A 16,400-nucleotide genomic window follows, 5' to 3' on the forward strand; every position below is an offset into this window, starting at 1 on the left:
GAAGGCAAGGGCATGTTGGTCTTTTTATTGCAAGGAGGTCAGAGTACAGGAATAAGGAAGTCTTTCTACAATTGTATTCCATTTTGGTGAAAGCACACTTGGAGGACTGTGTGCACTTTTGGTTTCCATATCCAAGGGAGGACATATTTTCATTGGAAGAAGGACAGCAAAGCTTTGCTAGATTGGATTTCCAAAAGGCATTCAGTAAGGTGCCACACAAAAGGTTAACAGACAAGATAAAAGCTCATGTATGAAGGGATTGTCCTATGGTGAGAGGCTAAGTAATTTAGGCCTGTACTCTCTGCAGACTGGAAGAATGAGAGGTGATCTCAATGCAATATAAGATTCTTAAGAGGGTTTGACAGACTAGACACTGACGTTGCTTCTGTGGGCTGGGAAAGCTGGAACGCAGGGGCACAGTCTCAGGATAAGGGGCCGATCATTTAAGACTGCCGTGAGGAGCAATTTCTTTACCCCCAACGGTTGTGAACCTTTGAAATCCTCTACCTTAGAGGGTGTGGATGTTCCATCATTGAATATATTTAAAGCTGAGATAGACAGATTTATGGTCTCTCAGGGAATCGAGGGATAATGGGAGTGGGCCATGATCATTGAATAGTGGTTGACTGTTGGATTATGGATAGATGTTGAAATGCTTGGTGTTCTGGGGCAGATGCAACAGCCAACTCGAATTCCCATGAGGAAACAATTAGCTCTGCTATTGTTCAAAAAAAGCTTTCAGTGGAACCTGTTGCAGTTAGGTTTTTTTTTGGAAAAATACACTTTATTCATAAAATAGCTGAAAGAACATTACAAAGCATTTCAAAATGGCCATCACAAATAGTGCAATCATATGCAACTTTTCCACATGAATCTCGAGGTGCTTCAATACAATCGATGAACATTACAGACATTTAAATATGGTCATTACAGACAGTCAGGCAGTGCGAACGATATTCAAGTTATCTACATAGATCATGTTGCACTCTGAGGTGCTTCAGTACAATTATGATACATTTAGTATTCACTGCATATATTCCTTCTGAGTTATACAGCCTGAGGGGCCTATACAGTTTCCAGCCCCTCGGTGCACAGTGGCAGAAAGGTCTTGGACAGCGACCTGTCCTCATTGTGCCTTTGCTGATTTAGTGCATCCCTCAGCACGTAGCCCTGGGCCTTAGAATGTTCCAGTCTGCAGCACTTGGTCGGGGGCAACTCTTTGCACTGGAAGACCAACAAGTTTCAGTAAGACCAAAGAGCGTCTTTCACTGAGTTGATGATCCTCTAGCTGCAGTTGATGTTTGTCTCAGTGTGCGTCCCTGGGAACAGTCTGTAGAGCACAGAGTCCTGTGTCACAGAGCTGCTCGGGATGAACCTCGACAAAAACCATTGCATCTCTCTCCAAACCTTCTATGCAAAGGCACATTCCACAAGGAGGTGAACAACGGTCTCTTTCCAACATGTTACAGTTAGTTGGATCTAACCCAGACCCACCTGAAGAAGAAAATTGATTTGCATTGTGCATTTATTTTGAAGCTGATGTTGAACCAGGTGATACATTAATATTGCAGTTGATGTGAGAAATCATATTGGCTCATTTATTTAATTAAAGTTCATATCTTCTGCTTTATTTTCTTGTTAAACAATTGCAATCATACAACTGCCACCTGAAAACTTTGTCTTCTAATTTACATTCAGGTTTGCCAAAGCCGTAATTTAGTTATTTAACAGATAGTATGCTTGAAAATGAATTCCTAATTAGAATGTGGCATTTAAGTAGTTGAACTGCATTATTAAGCTTTTATTTGTTTTACTGCCCTACCACTTATAACTTGTCCTAAATGGCCATTGTTTATATGTGATAGTTATTGCTGAGGAAATGTAACTTCTTATGCACATATGTGTATGTTTTTGTTTACAATTAGCTCTTGAAGATGTCGACTTGCTGGAATAGCTTTACTAGAACTGTTATCCTCTGGAAATGGCCTAAGTAGCTATTTTTGCATGAGTGAACAATGATAGTGAATTTCAATTAGTTTTTTGACCACAAAGCATGGCTGGACCCAATTCTGTTTTCTTTTGAAATTGGTACAAATTCACTTCCAGCAAGAGTGATGAGATACCAGCCTATAGCAGTATCTTCTGAATTACTTTCTCCTTCCCAACACCAGTGTGCTGATGTCACTAGTGACCAATGTCCTGTTGAAATCAGCTGACAGGTACTAAGAATCTACCTTTTAAAAATGAATCTCAAGGTAAGAACAATTGACTGATATGACACATGGAAGAATCTTCTGTGGAGGATTTAATAAATTTCTGCTCACTAAAATTTTGTTTATTAAACAAATGTAATTTTCAGGAGAATCTGGCGCAAATATTATTGATGTTTCTAGAGAAGCACGCAAGCGGTTCCTGGGTCCACTCCACCCTTCTTTTAACTTGATAAAGATCATCCGTAGCCGACTTTACAAAGGAATTCCAGACAATGCACATGAGCTTGCAACAGGTCGACTGGGCATTTCTTTGACCCGTGTGTCTGATGGCGAGAATGTTCTGGTGACAGTTTTCAACAATAAAGAGGAGCTTATACAGGTGATGTAGGAATACATTGCTAAATTTGTTTCAGTATTTCTGCTTGGGTGGAAAAGATTCTAATCTCTGGAAATTTTCCATTTTTATACCCAAATCCCTATTGATCGCCACTAAGGGAACAAAGACCTTCTCCCATCTATGCACCAGAAGCCAAAACCTGGTTTCTTTAATGATTAAAAGAAAGGAGTTTTCTGATCTGGACATTCTACTGGTCAAAATACTGTCCTAATCTACCAATTTCCCAGCAGATTGTACTGGCATAAGTTCTCTTTGTACAGCCATAAACGCTGTGTCACTGGCAGCTCATTTAAAAAAGCTCTTGATCTGTTTTGCAGGCCTGTATATGCAGCATGTTTATTCCTGTGTACTGTGGACTTATACCACCAACGCTGCAAGGAGTGGTAAGTTGAACTGTGACTGTTCAGTTGAAATGAAACTGATGATCTGGAATTTGACCAGGATGATTAAAAACATTGTTCAATATCAAATTGCTTGCAAATCTGAGTGAATCTGGATATACCTTCCTCCCCTTTCCAAACAATAAATATGTTGAATTACTACTGTCGTACGGTTACCTTTCATTTTTTTTCCTTTTTTTTTTAATCTGTGTTGAAGCAGTGCGTCTTTACTAACAGGTTAATGGCCATAAGGCATCTTCCAATAACTTGCCCATGTTTAACTGCCTGCCTATGTACACACATGGAAAGGAATTATTGATTCGCGCATTTCTACCTGAAGTCGAGAGCAGGTTCTGTCACCATTATTTTTTTCTTCCCTAATTCAGATATGCTGAGGCTAACTGTAGCATCTGAGCCTCTAATCCAGCTTGCACAGACTGGGAATCCCAGAGCTGTGTCTCAGCTACTCAATACTTTCTTCTGGTAAGCCCTTGTGGAAGCTCTAATATGTTTATACTTTCCCTTCCAGACACTAAACATAAGATCCTGGAGTTTACAATTAGTCACTTGTAGTACAGTTCTGAGTGTTCCTGAAAAAAGAGACATGCTGTCAAAGTTTTTCATTTTGCACTCAACAGGACGGACACAAGAATACATAATTTCAAAGGGAGCAACATTTATACTGCATGAGGAAAGGGTGCTGATTGGTTGTAAGTTGACTCTGATTGGTTGAGGCATTGTCATGGAGAATGCACCAGGAACTATTGTCCCTCATGCTTTTGTTTAATTCAAAGGGAACATGCCCAGGTGGTGCATCTTTTTGAATTAAACAAAAGTGTGGAGGACAGTAATTCCCTGGTGCATTCTCCATGGCAATGCCTCAAACAATCAGAGTCAACTTACAACCATCAGCAACCTTTCCTCATGCAGTATAAATGTTGCTCCCTTTGAAATTATGTATTCTTGTGTCTGTCCTGATGAGTGCAAGACAAAGCACTACAGCATGTCTCTTTTATTAGCAATACTCAAGATCAAGAGTTTCTGTGAGGTTGTGCTGTTTCATTTTATGGGTGCAATTCACATGTAGCCTAAGGATCTATCCTTGGGGCCCCTCCTATTCCTCATCTACGTGCTGCTCATTGGCAATGATATCTGAAAACACACATTAGTTTTCATATGTAGGCTGACAACATCCAGTTTTAACTCACCATCACCACACTCGACTCCTCCACTGTCTCTCTGACTTGTCAGACTGCTTACCTGACATCTGGTACAAGATGAGCAGAAATTTCCTTCAACAAAACATTGGGAAGACCAAAGCCATTGACTTTGGTCCCTGCCATGAACTCTGCTCCCCAGCCTTTGACTCTATTCCTGTCCCTGGCAACTGTCTGAACCAGACCTCTTGTGACCTTGGTGTCATGTTTGATCCCAAGATGCACTTCCAGTCATATCCGTGCTATAACTAAGGTCGTCTAATGTCACCCAGTTCCATCCTACCTCAGCTCACCACCTGCTGAAGCCCTTGTCCATGCCTTTGTTACCTTGAGACATGACTATTCCAGTGCTCCCACGTCCTACCCTCTGTAAACTTGAGGTTATCCCTTTATGTCCTAAGTCTCATTCACCTTTCTCCCCTGTGTTCACTAACCTACATTGGTTGCTTCAGCAATGTCTGGATTTTAAACATTCTTCTGCCTGTTTTCAAATTTCCCTCATTGCCTTGCTCCTCCAGTCCTTTAGCCCTCTGCAGTATTGGCACTTCTCCAACTTTGGCCTTGTGAGTATCCTCCAATTTTAATCATTCTACCAGTGGTGGCTTGTACTTGCTTTGTAACGTGACCTGAAGTAAGATGTTGCAGTTCAAGTCTGGAGGTAACAAGTTACATCTCATCAGTTTCACATGCCCAATCATTCAGCTGCCAAGGACATAAGCCATGAAATCCTCTTCCTAAACCTCTCCACCTCTGCCTGGCTTTTCTCCTTTAACAACAGCTTATGTTATACAGCATTTTTAACATGGTAAAACATCCAAAGGTGTTACACAGGATTACTAGCAAACAAAATTTGACACCAAGTCACAAGAAGATATTAGGGCAGGTGACCAAAAGCTTTGTCAAAGAGGTAGGTTTTAAGAAGTATCTTAAGATTTTTATCCTTTTTCTAAAAAAAAACAGAAAAGGAATCTTCTCGGTTAGTGTCTTCCCACACCCTTATTTGTGAATATCCAGTTTAGAATATGAGAGTTGGAAAGGGACAGAGGAGGACAAGAAGATACAGAATGATTGGAGAATTGAAAATTAGAGATTGGATGATTGAAGATGTGGGAGGAGAAAGGGTCAATTAAAAGCAGTCTCAGTCTTAACAATAAAGAAATTTGTATGATCGATGTATTTTGCACTGGAGGTGAAGGAGCATAACTGTCTGAATGCAGTGACTAAAATGGAGAAAAGTCTTCTCCTTGTATGCAATTTTTAAAGCTACCTTGTTGCTTGAATTTTCAGGGTGGTGTTTTTGACCTTTTATTATTTTTTTTCTGCCAGGTATATGACCTTCAGCTATAATACAAAGCCATTTTAGTCATTCCATTCAGACAATTATGCTCCTTCACCTCCAGTGCAAAGTACATCGATCCTGTGAATTTCTTTTTATTGTTAAGACTGAGACTGCTTTCAGTTGACCCTTTCTCCTCCCACATCTTTAATCATCCAATCTCTTAATTTTCAATTCTCCAATTATTCTGTATCTTCTTGTCCTCCCATGTCCCATACTAAACTCATCTTTTTCATGAGCCTCATCTCCTGCTCACTCAATCCTCCCTCTCTGTGCCAAATTTCTGACCATTCAACTACCTATCCTTATGAAGTTTGTTAATGCTTGCCTTTGCTCAGATGCTTTCATTCCCCTTCTTCAAAATATTCGCAGCAGCCTGCACCAACCCTTACCCCCATGATCCAACCACACTATTTCTAGGCCCAAGCACCTTCAGCTTCTTCATCAATGACCTCCCTTCCATCAAAAGGTCAGAAGTGGGGATGTTCGCTGATGATTGCACAATGTTCAGCACCATTTGCGACTTCTAAGGTAATGAACCAGTCCATGTCCAAATTAAGCAAGACCTGGACAATATCTAGGCTTGGGCTGACAAGTGGCAAGTAACATTTGCACCACACAAATAGCAGGCAATAACCATCTCCAACGAGAGAGAATCCAACCATCGCCCCTTGAAGTTCAATGGCATTACCATCACTGAATCCCCCACTATCAACATCCTGGGAGTTACATTGACCAGAAATTGAACTGGATCAGCCCTATAAATACTGTGGCTACTAGAGCATGTCAGAAGAGGCTAGGAACCGTGCGACGAGTAACTCACCTCCTGGCTCCCCAAAGACTGTCCACCATCTAGAAGACACAAGTTAGGAGTGTGATGGAATACTCCCCACTTGCCTGAATGAGTGCAGCTCCCACAACACTGAAAAAGCTGGACACCATCCAGGACAAGGCGGTCCACTTGATTGGCACCACATCCACAAACATTCACTCCCTCCACCACCGACACACAGTAGCAGCAGTATATACCATCTACAAGATGCACTGCAGGAATTCACCAAGGCTCCTTAGACAGCGCCTTCCAAACTCACGATCACTACCACCTAGAAGGACAAGGGCAGCAGATAGATGGGAACACCACCACTAGGAAGTTCCCCTCCAAGTCACTCACCATCCTGACTTGGAAAAATATCGCCATTCCTTCACTGTTGCTGGGTCAAAATCCTGGAACTCCCTTCCTTACAGCACTGTGGGTATACTTACACCACATGGACTGCAGCGGTTCAAGAAGGCAACTCACCAGCACCTTCTCAAGGGCAACTAGGGACGGACAATAAATGCTGACCTAGCCAGCGAAGCCCACATCCCATGAATGAATAAAAAAAAAATCCTTTCCCATTTTTAGAGTCTTCCTCAAATTTACTAAACAGATTATTTGCTAAAGTCACCATACAGATTGTTGTGTTGAGTTAATGCTATATACTGTATTCAAGTATAATCTAGAATATTCAGTGAATTTGAAAGAAAGTGACCACGTTAACATAATCCATATAAATCTAATGTATCTGTGGTGCTGCCTGTTAATTGTAATTTTGTGTATGAGTTTATGGGTGGAGGCTTTCATGAATGATTGGACATGTGAAACTAATGAGAGGTAACTTGTTAACTCCTGACTTGCACTGCAGTGACATCTTGCTTCATGCCGCATTAGAAAGCAAGTGCTTAACCAGCGTGTTATACAACAATGTACAGTTTCTGAGAAAATTATTTCTCAATAAATGCCCTGATATTATCTGCTGGCCCCGTTCCAACTTGGATGAAATTTGACAGTATCTGTCAATGCTTCCTCTCCCCCACTAGTATGTGTGTAAACTCTGCAATTGAACTTTCAAGTTCCTACAATAACAATTGTTATGAAAATTTGTTTAAAGCTCTTAACATTAAATGAGTTTAGGTTTAACATGAGTCATTGTGCAAACCATTCTATCTTCACTCTCGCTATTGGATGTTAGTGGATCCAATGGGCCCAGCAGCCTTGCGTATTCCATGGTGTTGTTTGTTGTCTCTCTCTTATTGAGGGCATGTTGGCTTATGCCAAACAACATAGCCTTGGCAGAGTACAAAGTGCTCTTTTGACCTAATGTCTATCTCTCCTGCTTGTCCCCTATGTCTCTGTTATGCCTCATCACTGATTTCTCCAACGGATAATGTGAACAGCCCAGAATTGAATGTAAATGGGGGAAGATTAGCCACCATTAATTTACTTCTCACTTAAAATCTCTCTTGCTAGAGCAGGGCTCCACAAACATGACTAACTTTCCAGCAGCTTGCCAAAGGGCTGCTCTTCATGAGGATACATGGGCCACAATTGCATTTATATAGACTCTTTAACATAAAAAAAATCCCGAGGTGTTTCATAGAGGTGGATGAAAGACAGAACTGTGAACTTGAATCAGTTGTGGACAAAATAATAGAAAGCATCCTGAAATAGAGAACAGAGAAATAATCAGGAGAGGCACGATATGGTAAGTCAACGATGTGACTGTGTATAAACATTAGATGGGACCCTTGCTTCTGATTTGGAAAGTTCAAGCCCTATATCAGGACTTGAGCAAAAAATCAAGGCTGACATTTCAGTGTGGTACTGAAGGAATGCTGCACTGTTGGTTGCAGTGGGGTGGGGGGAGCTCTTTTGGATGAGACATTAAACCAAGGCACTGATTATTTGCTAAATTGGACATATCTGAAGAAGGACAAAAGAGTTCTTCAAGTACCCTGACTAAAGTTTACCCATCAACCAACACCGTGAAGTAAACGGATACCGGGCTATCTCATTTTCTGTTGAGAGGCCTTGCTGTGCGCAGATTTGCTGAGGAATTTGCCTACATAACAATGTAGGTAATAACTGTAATTCATTGGCTGTAATATACTTTTGAGAAGCTCTGAGGTTGAGACTTTACATTAATTTCCATTCTTTGTCTAAGTGCAATTAGTTTTCATGTTTTCAATTTACTGAAATTCATACAGCTAACCATGAAGTAGACCTTATTCTTTTTTTCATTCCTATAACCTGAAATTTTTCACTTACCCACAGTCTTTGTTGTACATCTGACAAAGTAGCTATTCCAGGCATCTGCTTCCAGCAGTCTTTGAACTGGCGATCAGGAAGTATGGAAGATATGATGAAGTGAATTGCCTTCAAGTGTTGCTTTATTTTCTTTCTTGTCCTGTCTCTGCTTGACACTGTTTTTAAACAAATGGATTAGCCAAAGTCAACAAATTATCTTGCGAGGAAACTAGGAGTAAACCTAGAACTGTACCAATCTGCTGGCACACCAATTATTTCCTTTGTGAATCCTGTGCATTTAAAATAAATGAAACCCCTGTTTGACCTGGATTTGCTGAATAATATTTAATTCCAAATACAGGCAAAAGCAAATGGCTGGCTGCCCAGTGCAGCTGACTGCTGCTTCAGCTGTTGGACGAAGGTTTGTATCAATGACAAAACAAATGAATTTCAGTCAACTAAAGCATTCAAAATTCAACATGATGTGAACTTTCAGCTTGAATGACTTTGTGCATTTTTGCTGTCAATACTAATGCTAGCTCGAATAAAATAGCCTCTAATAATCAATGCTTCAGGACAGATGTTCCTTATTGTGGAAATAATTTGCAGCACATGTAAATAAGGGGAAAAGCTGCTCTACTTCAATTGCATAGTTGTAAATTTAGAATGTTAATCCTGTGTCTCTGTTCAGTGGGTAATTGCCTTTTCTAATTATCTTGCTATTAAAAGTAACTAAAACATAAGGAACACTGCTTGTAGCTGCTGAAACACATGATGAAGCCTTCTATCAAGACATTAACTGGTTAAGATTTTTAAAAAAGACATGCATTTCTACAGCACTTTTCATGACCTTGGGACTTGCCGAAGTGTTTTACAACCAATGAAGTACTTTTCAAGTTTAGTCACTGATGTAATGTAGCAAACATACAGCAGCCAATTTGTACTCAGCAAGGTTCCACAAACAGTAATATAAGATAATGACCAGATGATCTGTTGTCGAAGGGTCATGAGGACTCGAAATGTCAACTCTTTTCTTCTCCGCCGATGCTGCCAGACCTGCTGAGTTTTTCCAGGTAATTCTGTTTTTGTTTTGTTTCTTAATGATGATGGTTGAGGATAAATATTAGCCTGGACACTTGGGGCAACTCATTTATTACAGTGCCATCTGTACACTGAGTGTTAGCCAAAATGTTATATTTGAGTCTCTAGACCGGGACTTGGATCCACAACCTTTCATGGGATGTAGGCATCGTTGACAAGGCCGATCCTAATTGCCCTCAAACTGAGTGGCTTGCTAGGCAATTTCAGAGGGAAATTGCTGTGGGCTTGGGACTCACATGTAGGCCAGACCAGGTAAGGATGGCACAAGGTGGATTTTTACAACAATCTATGGTAGTTTCATGGTCAACATTACTGAGACTAACTTTATAATCCCAGATTTATTAATTGAATATAAATGATGGGATTTGAACCCATATCCCCAGAGCATTAGTTTGAGCCTCTGGATTACTAGTCAAGTGTCATTACCACTATGCCACTATCTCCCCATAAGGTTAAATAACTACAAATTTTTTTAATATAATGTAAGTGTATCTTGGAGACATTGGACTTGATTTTAATTTGAGTTAATTAAAAATTTTTCCCATTACTTCCTTAACCGTCCATGAGAATAGATGGTAAATCAGTCAAGTGGCTGTTGGGAAGTAATGTAGGATGTATAGTGTTGTTTTGGGCTAAGAGGTGAAGTGCAGGTTTATAACTGATATCGGTGATTTCTCATCAAAGATTTCTCATTTATGCATCAATGAAATGCATTGCACAGACTCCTTAACTCAGTGGGAACACATTGACATGATGGCATTACTTTAAGGGATAATTACATGTGTAAAAGGGAACTCCTTGATGACTGAGACCAGCGCAAGTAGTTAATAGTGACATGCTTTTCTTCTTCTGAAGGGGTCCTTGGTAATTGGGTTATAATGTTAAGTTGATACCTATCTCACTGTATTTAAGAGTTTGTGTTTTATTATCTCATTGGCTTGGTTTAATTGTTAATACCAGAGTTTCATCTTGCTTGAACTTGTATTATAGTAATTGAGATATATGACAATGCAAATAATTTCTTGTCCAATATGGCTCTTCCTACTCCCCTAACAGCTTCTTGTTTCTTGCCTACCTCACATTCTCTCTGATTTTCTGCGCTTTAAACCCCACGTGTTTCATTTCTGGTTCTTCTGCTACACCACAATTTCCTTGTCCTGTCTGTTTCTCCTGGGGTAGAGTCTCGGCTTGCCGTCAGAGCATGAAACAATTGTTGTGAAACAGCTACCACATGGAAAGTGCCAAGATTTAAGTTCCATTGATTTCAGTCTTCTGTTTTATGCCTAGGTGGTAAAGTTGAAAATTCACCCCTTGCTCTTGAAAGTTATTTTCAACCTGTAGTGTTAGAGAGAAGCAGATTGCCCCTATTTGTAATAGCATGTGGATAGAGTAGTTCTTGGGTTTGGTCAGGTTTATCCACAATATGGTTGTACCATCTCATTTTGATCATAAGAATTTTTGCATTCTCAGGATGTAGTTGTCACTGCTGAACTGGCATTTATTGCCTATAGCTAATTGTCCTTGAGTGGAACCATTTGCAGTTGTTTGTTATGACTTTAATACAACTGAGTGGCTTGCTTGGCTACTTCAGAGGGCAGTTGAGAACTAGGCACATTGGCTTGGGACTAGCAATGCATAAAAATCAAACTGGATAAAAAAGGCCTGCTCCCTTGCTTGGAGGACATTAGTGAATAGTTGAGTTATTACAACAATCCAACAACTTTGTAGTCAAGAACAAATTCTGAAATCAAACTCTACTATATTGGGATATGAACACACTGGATTATTAGTGCAGGTCTTGTAATTACTAGGCTAGTAACATAGCCACTACCTATGTTTTTTTAACTCTCCTCCTCCCTCTCCCTCTTCCTCCTCCTCTCCCCACCACCACCATCTCCCCCCCCGCTCCCCAAAACAACCAATCAGAATTCCACAGAGTACTTTGTTATTCTGTTCACAACTCAGTTAGGACGTCCTTTGTCATGTGGAAAGAGGATTGTGAAATGACTGATGAGCTGGTAGGAATTACCATTTAGACAGCATACCTGTTTTGACAATTTTATCTATAAGGCAGCCACACGGACTATCCCTCACCACATGTTTATCATGTATTACTGCTCAGAGTTTTCCAATCCTTAAAACAGTGTTTTCAACAGGTGTCTTTTGAGTGCATGGGTTGGGGCCAATTTGGGCCTTCCTCTCTGCAAAAGTTTTTCTATTGCCTCTACCAAGCGTGAGGGGTAACTGCTTATTGGAGTAAGACTACTCGTGTTGTAATGTGTGTATGTTCAATTTAACTTTGTTACTAAAGACATCTGCTGGTCAAAATTCTGATCCATTGATCCTGATTGCTGCTGCTTGGTACCGTTCAGATAACTAAACCTATATCATGCAAAAAAACTCTTGCAATATTCTGATCTTCTACCATCCTGGTAGTCATATGATACAATGATAAAGGAATTAACTGGAAATTTCAGTTCTCAGTAAACTTCCAGGTATTATTTGAAAATGAAGGGAGGAGTGTACAGGGTTCATTGCTTGGATTGGCATGGGATGACAGTTCGCCTATGTTCGAACAGTAGTATGTTAAATAATTAACCAGGGACCTTGGTGTTATAAAGTTGAAATACAGTACATAGCTGAGTCATACTTTGGAATATAGCCATTAGTTCATGGAATAGTACATTCCAGCAAAAGGTCATAACCAGGAAAACATCCGACAACTCTTTCCTTTTCTGTGTTTTTAATTTTTTGGGTGATGTTGGGGTTTCACCACTTAATCTTGAGCTTCTTGGAGTTTGTGCACTAGTATAAATATGGAATTGATATTTTAGGAGCTTGAGGTTAAAGTGCCACCATGCTAAAATAACTCCACTTTATTATGTTGTACAAAAAAAGTATTCATGATGAATCGACTTGGCTGCTGCACATTTGTCTTGCGATCTCTGTGAATAGTAGAGCTTCTTAAGATTGGAAGGTTATTGTTGCATGCAGATGTTATTGTTGCATACATAAATTTCCTAGCAGTTCATGCATGAGATGTCTACAGGCTTTCTCAAGCAGAACTCTTTTACTTCCTGAGCTAATCCACAAAAGATGCCACCAGTAACAACAACGCCACTTTAAAAGTTGCACTAGTTGTTGCCATTCTGAAGTGTCTTTTTGTTTCTCCCTCCTAAACTGAAGGAGGTAACATGTTAGTGCACAATTCCCTGGACCCAGCAGAATTTTGCGCAAGAGGCCAGTCTTCATGGCATGAGCTGAGGCAGTGATTATCAGCAAACTATTCAACTATGGGGTAAGCCAGCTGAACTTGTTGCTGTCCACAGCGGAGACCTATCCATGTATGTTTCCCAGCGATGAGGAGTGGTGACCTTGACCATATTTACTTCTCGTGGGACACATTTCTGTGACTAATATAGGGTAAATAGAGAACTAATTAGCATTTTGAGGTGTCCACTTATTCATTTGTTAATATCACTGATCAGGTAAAGCTAGCCCATAGGTAAGTATAAGAACATAAGAAATAGGAACAGATCTAGGCCGTACATCCCCTGCAGCCTGCTTGCTAGTCAGTAAGATCATGGCTAATCTTCCACTTCAGTTCTGTTTTCTTGCCCTCATGTGTATAAAGCTTGCTGGGGAAAAAAAAGTTACCATTCCTGAAACTAATAACAACAAATGGTGACCAGAAGAAATTATGTAATCTCCATTCCTGATATGGTTGTGGGTGGGCTTCCAAACTTTGTATTGGACTGCATTGGACTGGGCAGGGAGGAGGGGGGTTGCTGGGGGGCAGTGGTGGCGGTGAGTTGTGGCTGCATTGCACCTTGGTGATGTGGCCCTTTATTATATTCAAGGCCATACAAGGTTACCATTTTTAGTAATTGTTCATGGTATTTATTGTTTTAAATGTTTTACTACAGTTTTACATTTATTTTTATTCATTACAGCGATATGTCGATGGAGGAATTACAGATAACTTACCTCAGTATGAACTCAAAAACACAATTACAGTGTCTCCCTTTGCTGGAGAAAGTGACATCTGTCCTCGTGATTGCTCTAGCAATATGCATGAAATAAGAATAACCAATACCAGCATTCAGTTCAACCTGCAGAACTTGTACCGCCTCTCCAAGGCCTTATTTCCTCCTGAACCAGAGGTAAGAACAAATAAATAAGGAGGGAGTTCTGTCTAGTGCTGCAGATTCATGATTCCCAACCAAATCTATACAATAATGCCTCACCTTAACCCAGCTTCTTGTGGAATCTGAGTGCACAAATTCTCTCAAGATATGAACAGAGGGTGGGTGTGGGTGTGCATGCTTAAACTTTTCTGTTCCAGTAGATGTGAAACTGTATACCTTAGGCATGGTGTTGCAAAGATCAGTAAAGTTCCTTCTCTTAACTATAGAAGAATCACTGTAAACAGGCAACTTTCAACTCCAAGGAGTTTGTGATGGTCTGATATTTGGAAGGTCAATCTGATCACAGGACCAGTTTTCCCAGCTGAATTGATGCGGAAGGTAATGGGTAGAAATCCTATTCCTACAGGTCTTGTGCATTCGGTTAATTCCAAATTAATACGTCTAAATATGGGTGGGGATGCGTGACAAAGAGATCTTAATGGTTCTTTTATGGTGTGGCTCTGCTGTAACTGCAGCCAGTGCTAAGTAGCCTATTTTTGTGCAGTGTTGTTTAGCTGAACATTTTCTTCATACAAATCTTCAAAAGAAAAAAATGTTCCAGTAATGAGAATGGAATGTCCACAATTTACACAAAGTGTTACCTAACTAAACATAATAGTGCATTATATAGAAAGTATTCTTGCTTTGCTGAATTGAAGTGGCAGAGAGGCAAATAAATGGGATATTGAGGTGTGCTATTCCAGAGCTCACTGTGTTTTGTTCTCTTCCCAATATATGTATTGGGGTAACTGTGGGGAGACATTTTGGAAATTCCTGCTAGATGTTCAGACGACTAAACCTGCAACTTACCAGTACTTCTGTCTAAAAGCTATTTATCAAATGTAATACTGCAGAGGAACTAGCCTGCCTATTCATTCCTTAAAAATAAAAATGTGTGACATGTTCTATGAATTGTGTGGATCAAATTTGAAACTACCAGCAGGGAAGAGAGGCCACATCCAAAAATGAGCCATCCTTGGGATGTTTCAGGCCAGTTAGATATTCTCCTGTTTAGTCTGCTTTTGTTCCCACATTGGAATAATTATTTACTAACCAACTGCAGCGATGGTACTGCTATTCCTTGTCCTGCGTTCAGCTCTATTGACTGTTCCTGGACAAACTTAAAGCAGAAAACTGTTGGCAATTTATGATCCTGATCAAAGCTTTTGCATTATGACAGGTTTTTTTTAATTCATTGTGGCATTGCTGGCAAATCCAGCATTTATTGGCCATCCCTCATTGGCCTTGAGAAAGTGGTGGTGAGCCATCTACTTGAACCATTACAGTTCGTGTACTGAAGGTACACTTGTGTTGCTATTAGGTCAGGAATTCCAGAATTTTAACCCAGTCATGAAAGATTGCTGATATATTTCTAAGTCGGGTGCGTATGAGACTTGGAAAGGTGATGATGTTCTCACACACATGCTGCCCTGTCTGTCTAGGTGGTGGAAGTAATGGGTTTATGAGATATTGTCGAAGAAGTCTTGGCAAGTTGCTGCAGTGCATCTTGAGGATGGTATAAACTCTCAAATCGTGGTGACTTGGTGATGGAGGGAATGAAGGTTTAAGGTGGCAGATCAGCTGCCAATCAAGAAGCCTGTTTTGTCCTGGTTGATGTTGAGCTTTCTGGTGTTGTTGGACCTGCAGTCATCTAGGCAAGAGGTGATTATTCCATCACACTCACGATTTGTTAATTGGTAGTGGTGCACAGTCTTTTGGGAGTCAGGAGGTGAGTCACTCGCTGCAGAATTCCCAGTCTCTGACCTGCTCTTGTAGCCCTGGTATTTATATGGCTGGTCCAGTTAAGTTTCTGACCAATGTGGATCTTGATGGTGGGGAATTAGATGATAATGCTGTTGAACATCAAGTGGAGTTGGTTAGACTCTCTTTTTGTTGGAAATGGTTATTTCATGGCACTCCACAGTCCAAGCATAAATGTTATCCAGATCTTCTTGTATGCAGGCACAGGCTGCTTCAGTTTCTGAGGAATTATGAATGGTCCTGAACACTGCAATCATCAGTGAGCAATCCCATTCTGACCTATGTTAGCAGTGGAAGATGGTTGGGACCTGAGACCTTGTCCTGTGAAACTCCTGCAGCGATGTCCTGGGGCTGAGATGATTGGTCTTCAACAACCACAACCCTTTGTGCTAGATATTACTCCAGTGGAGAATTGAATGTTATTGAAGCTGCACCCATCCAGGGAAATGGAAGGTATTCCATTGCACTCCTGACATGTGCCTTGTTAATGCTGATCTAATCTGTTAGCTGTGGGATTGCTTAGTTTTGTCCATAGCCTGATGCTTCTGCAGCTTAGCATGCATGTAGTCCTGTGTTGTAGCTTCACCAGTTTGGCACCTCATCTTTAGGTACAATGGATGCTGTCTTGGCATGCACTCCTATACTTGTATTTGAACCAGGGATGTTCCCCTGGCTTGATGGCAATGGTAGAGTGATGGATGTGCCAGACCATGACATTACAGACAATACAATTCTGCTGCT

The 16,400-nt window shown here is 40.5% G+C and overlaps 1 protein-coding gene across 2 annotated transcripts in view; it reads left to right on the forward strand.

Moving 5' to 3' along the window:
- The window catches only part of pnpla2 (patatin-like phospholipase domain containing 2), a 65,452-nt gene that overhangs the window by 23,420 nt on the left and 25,632 nt on the right, over window positions 1–16,400 (forward strand). For both annotated transcript variants that reach the window (XM_041196991.1, XM_041196992.1), the window contains exons 2-4: window positions 2,360–2,592; window positions 2,928–2,993; window positions 13,665–13,874. In XM_041196991.1, coding sequence (XP_041052925.1) covers window positions 2,360–2,592; window positions 2,928–2,993; window positions 13,665–13,874 — 509 coding nt within the window. The remainder of the gene's footprint in view (window positions 1–2,359; window positions 2,593–2,927; window positions 2,994–13,664; window positions 13,875–16,400) is intronic.

This window comes from Carcharodon carcharias, chromosome 10 (assembly GCF_017639515.1).
Source record: "Carcharodon carcharias isolate sCarCar2 chromosome 10, sCarCar2.pri, whole genome shotgun sequence".
Taxonomy (NCBI): Eukaryota; Metazoa; Chordata; class Chondrichthyes; order Lamniformes; family Lamnidae; genus Carcharodon; species Carcharodon carcharias.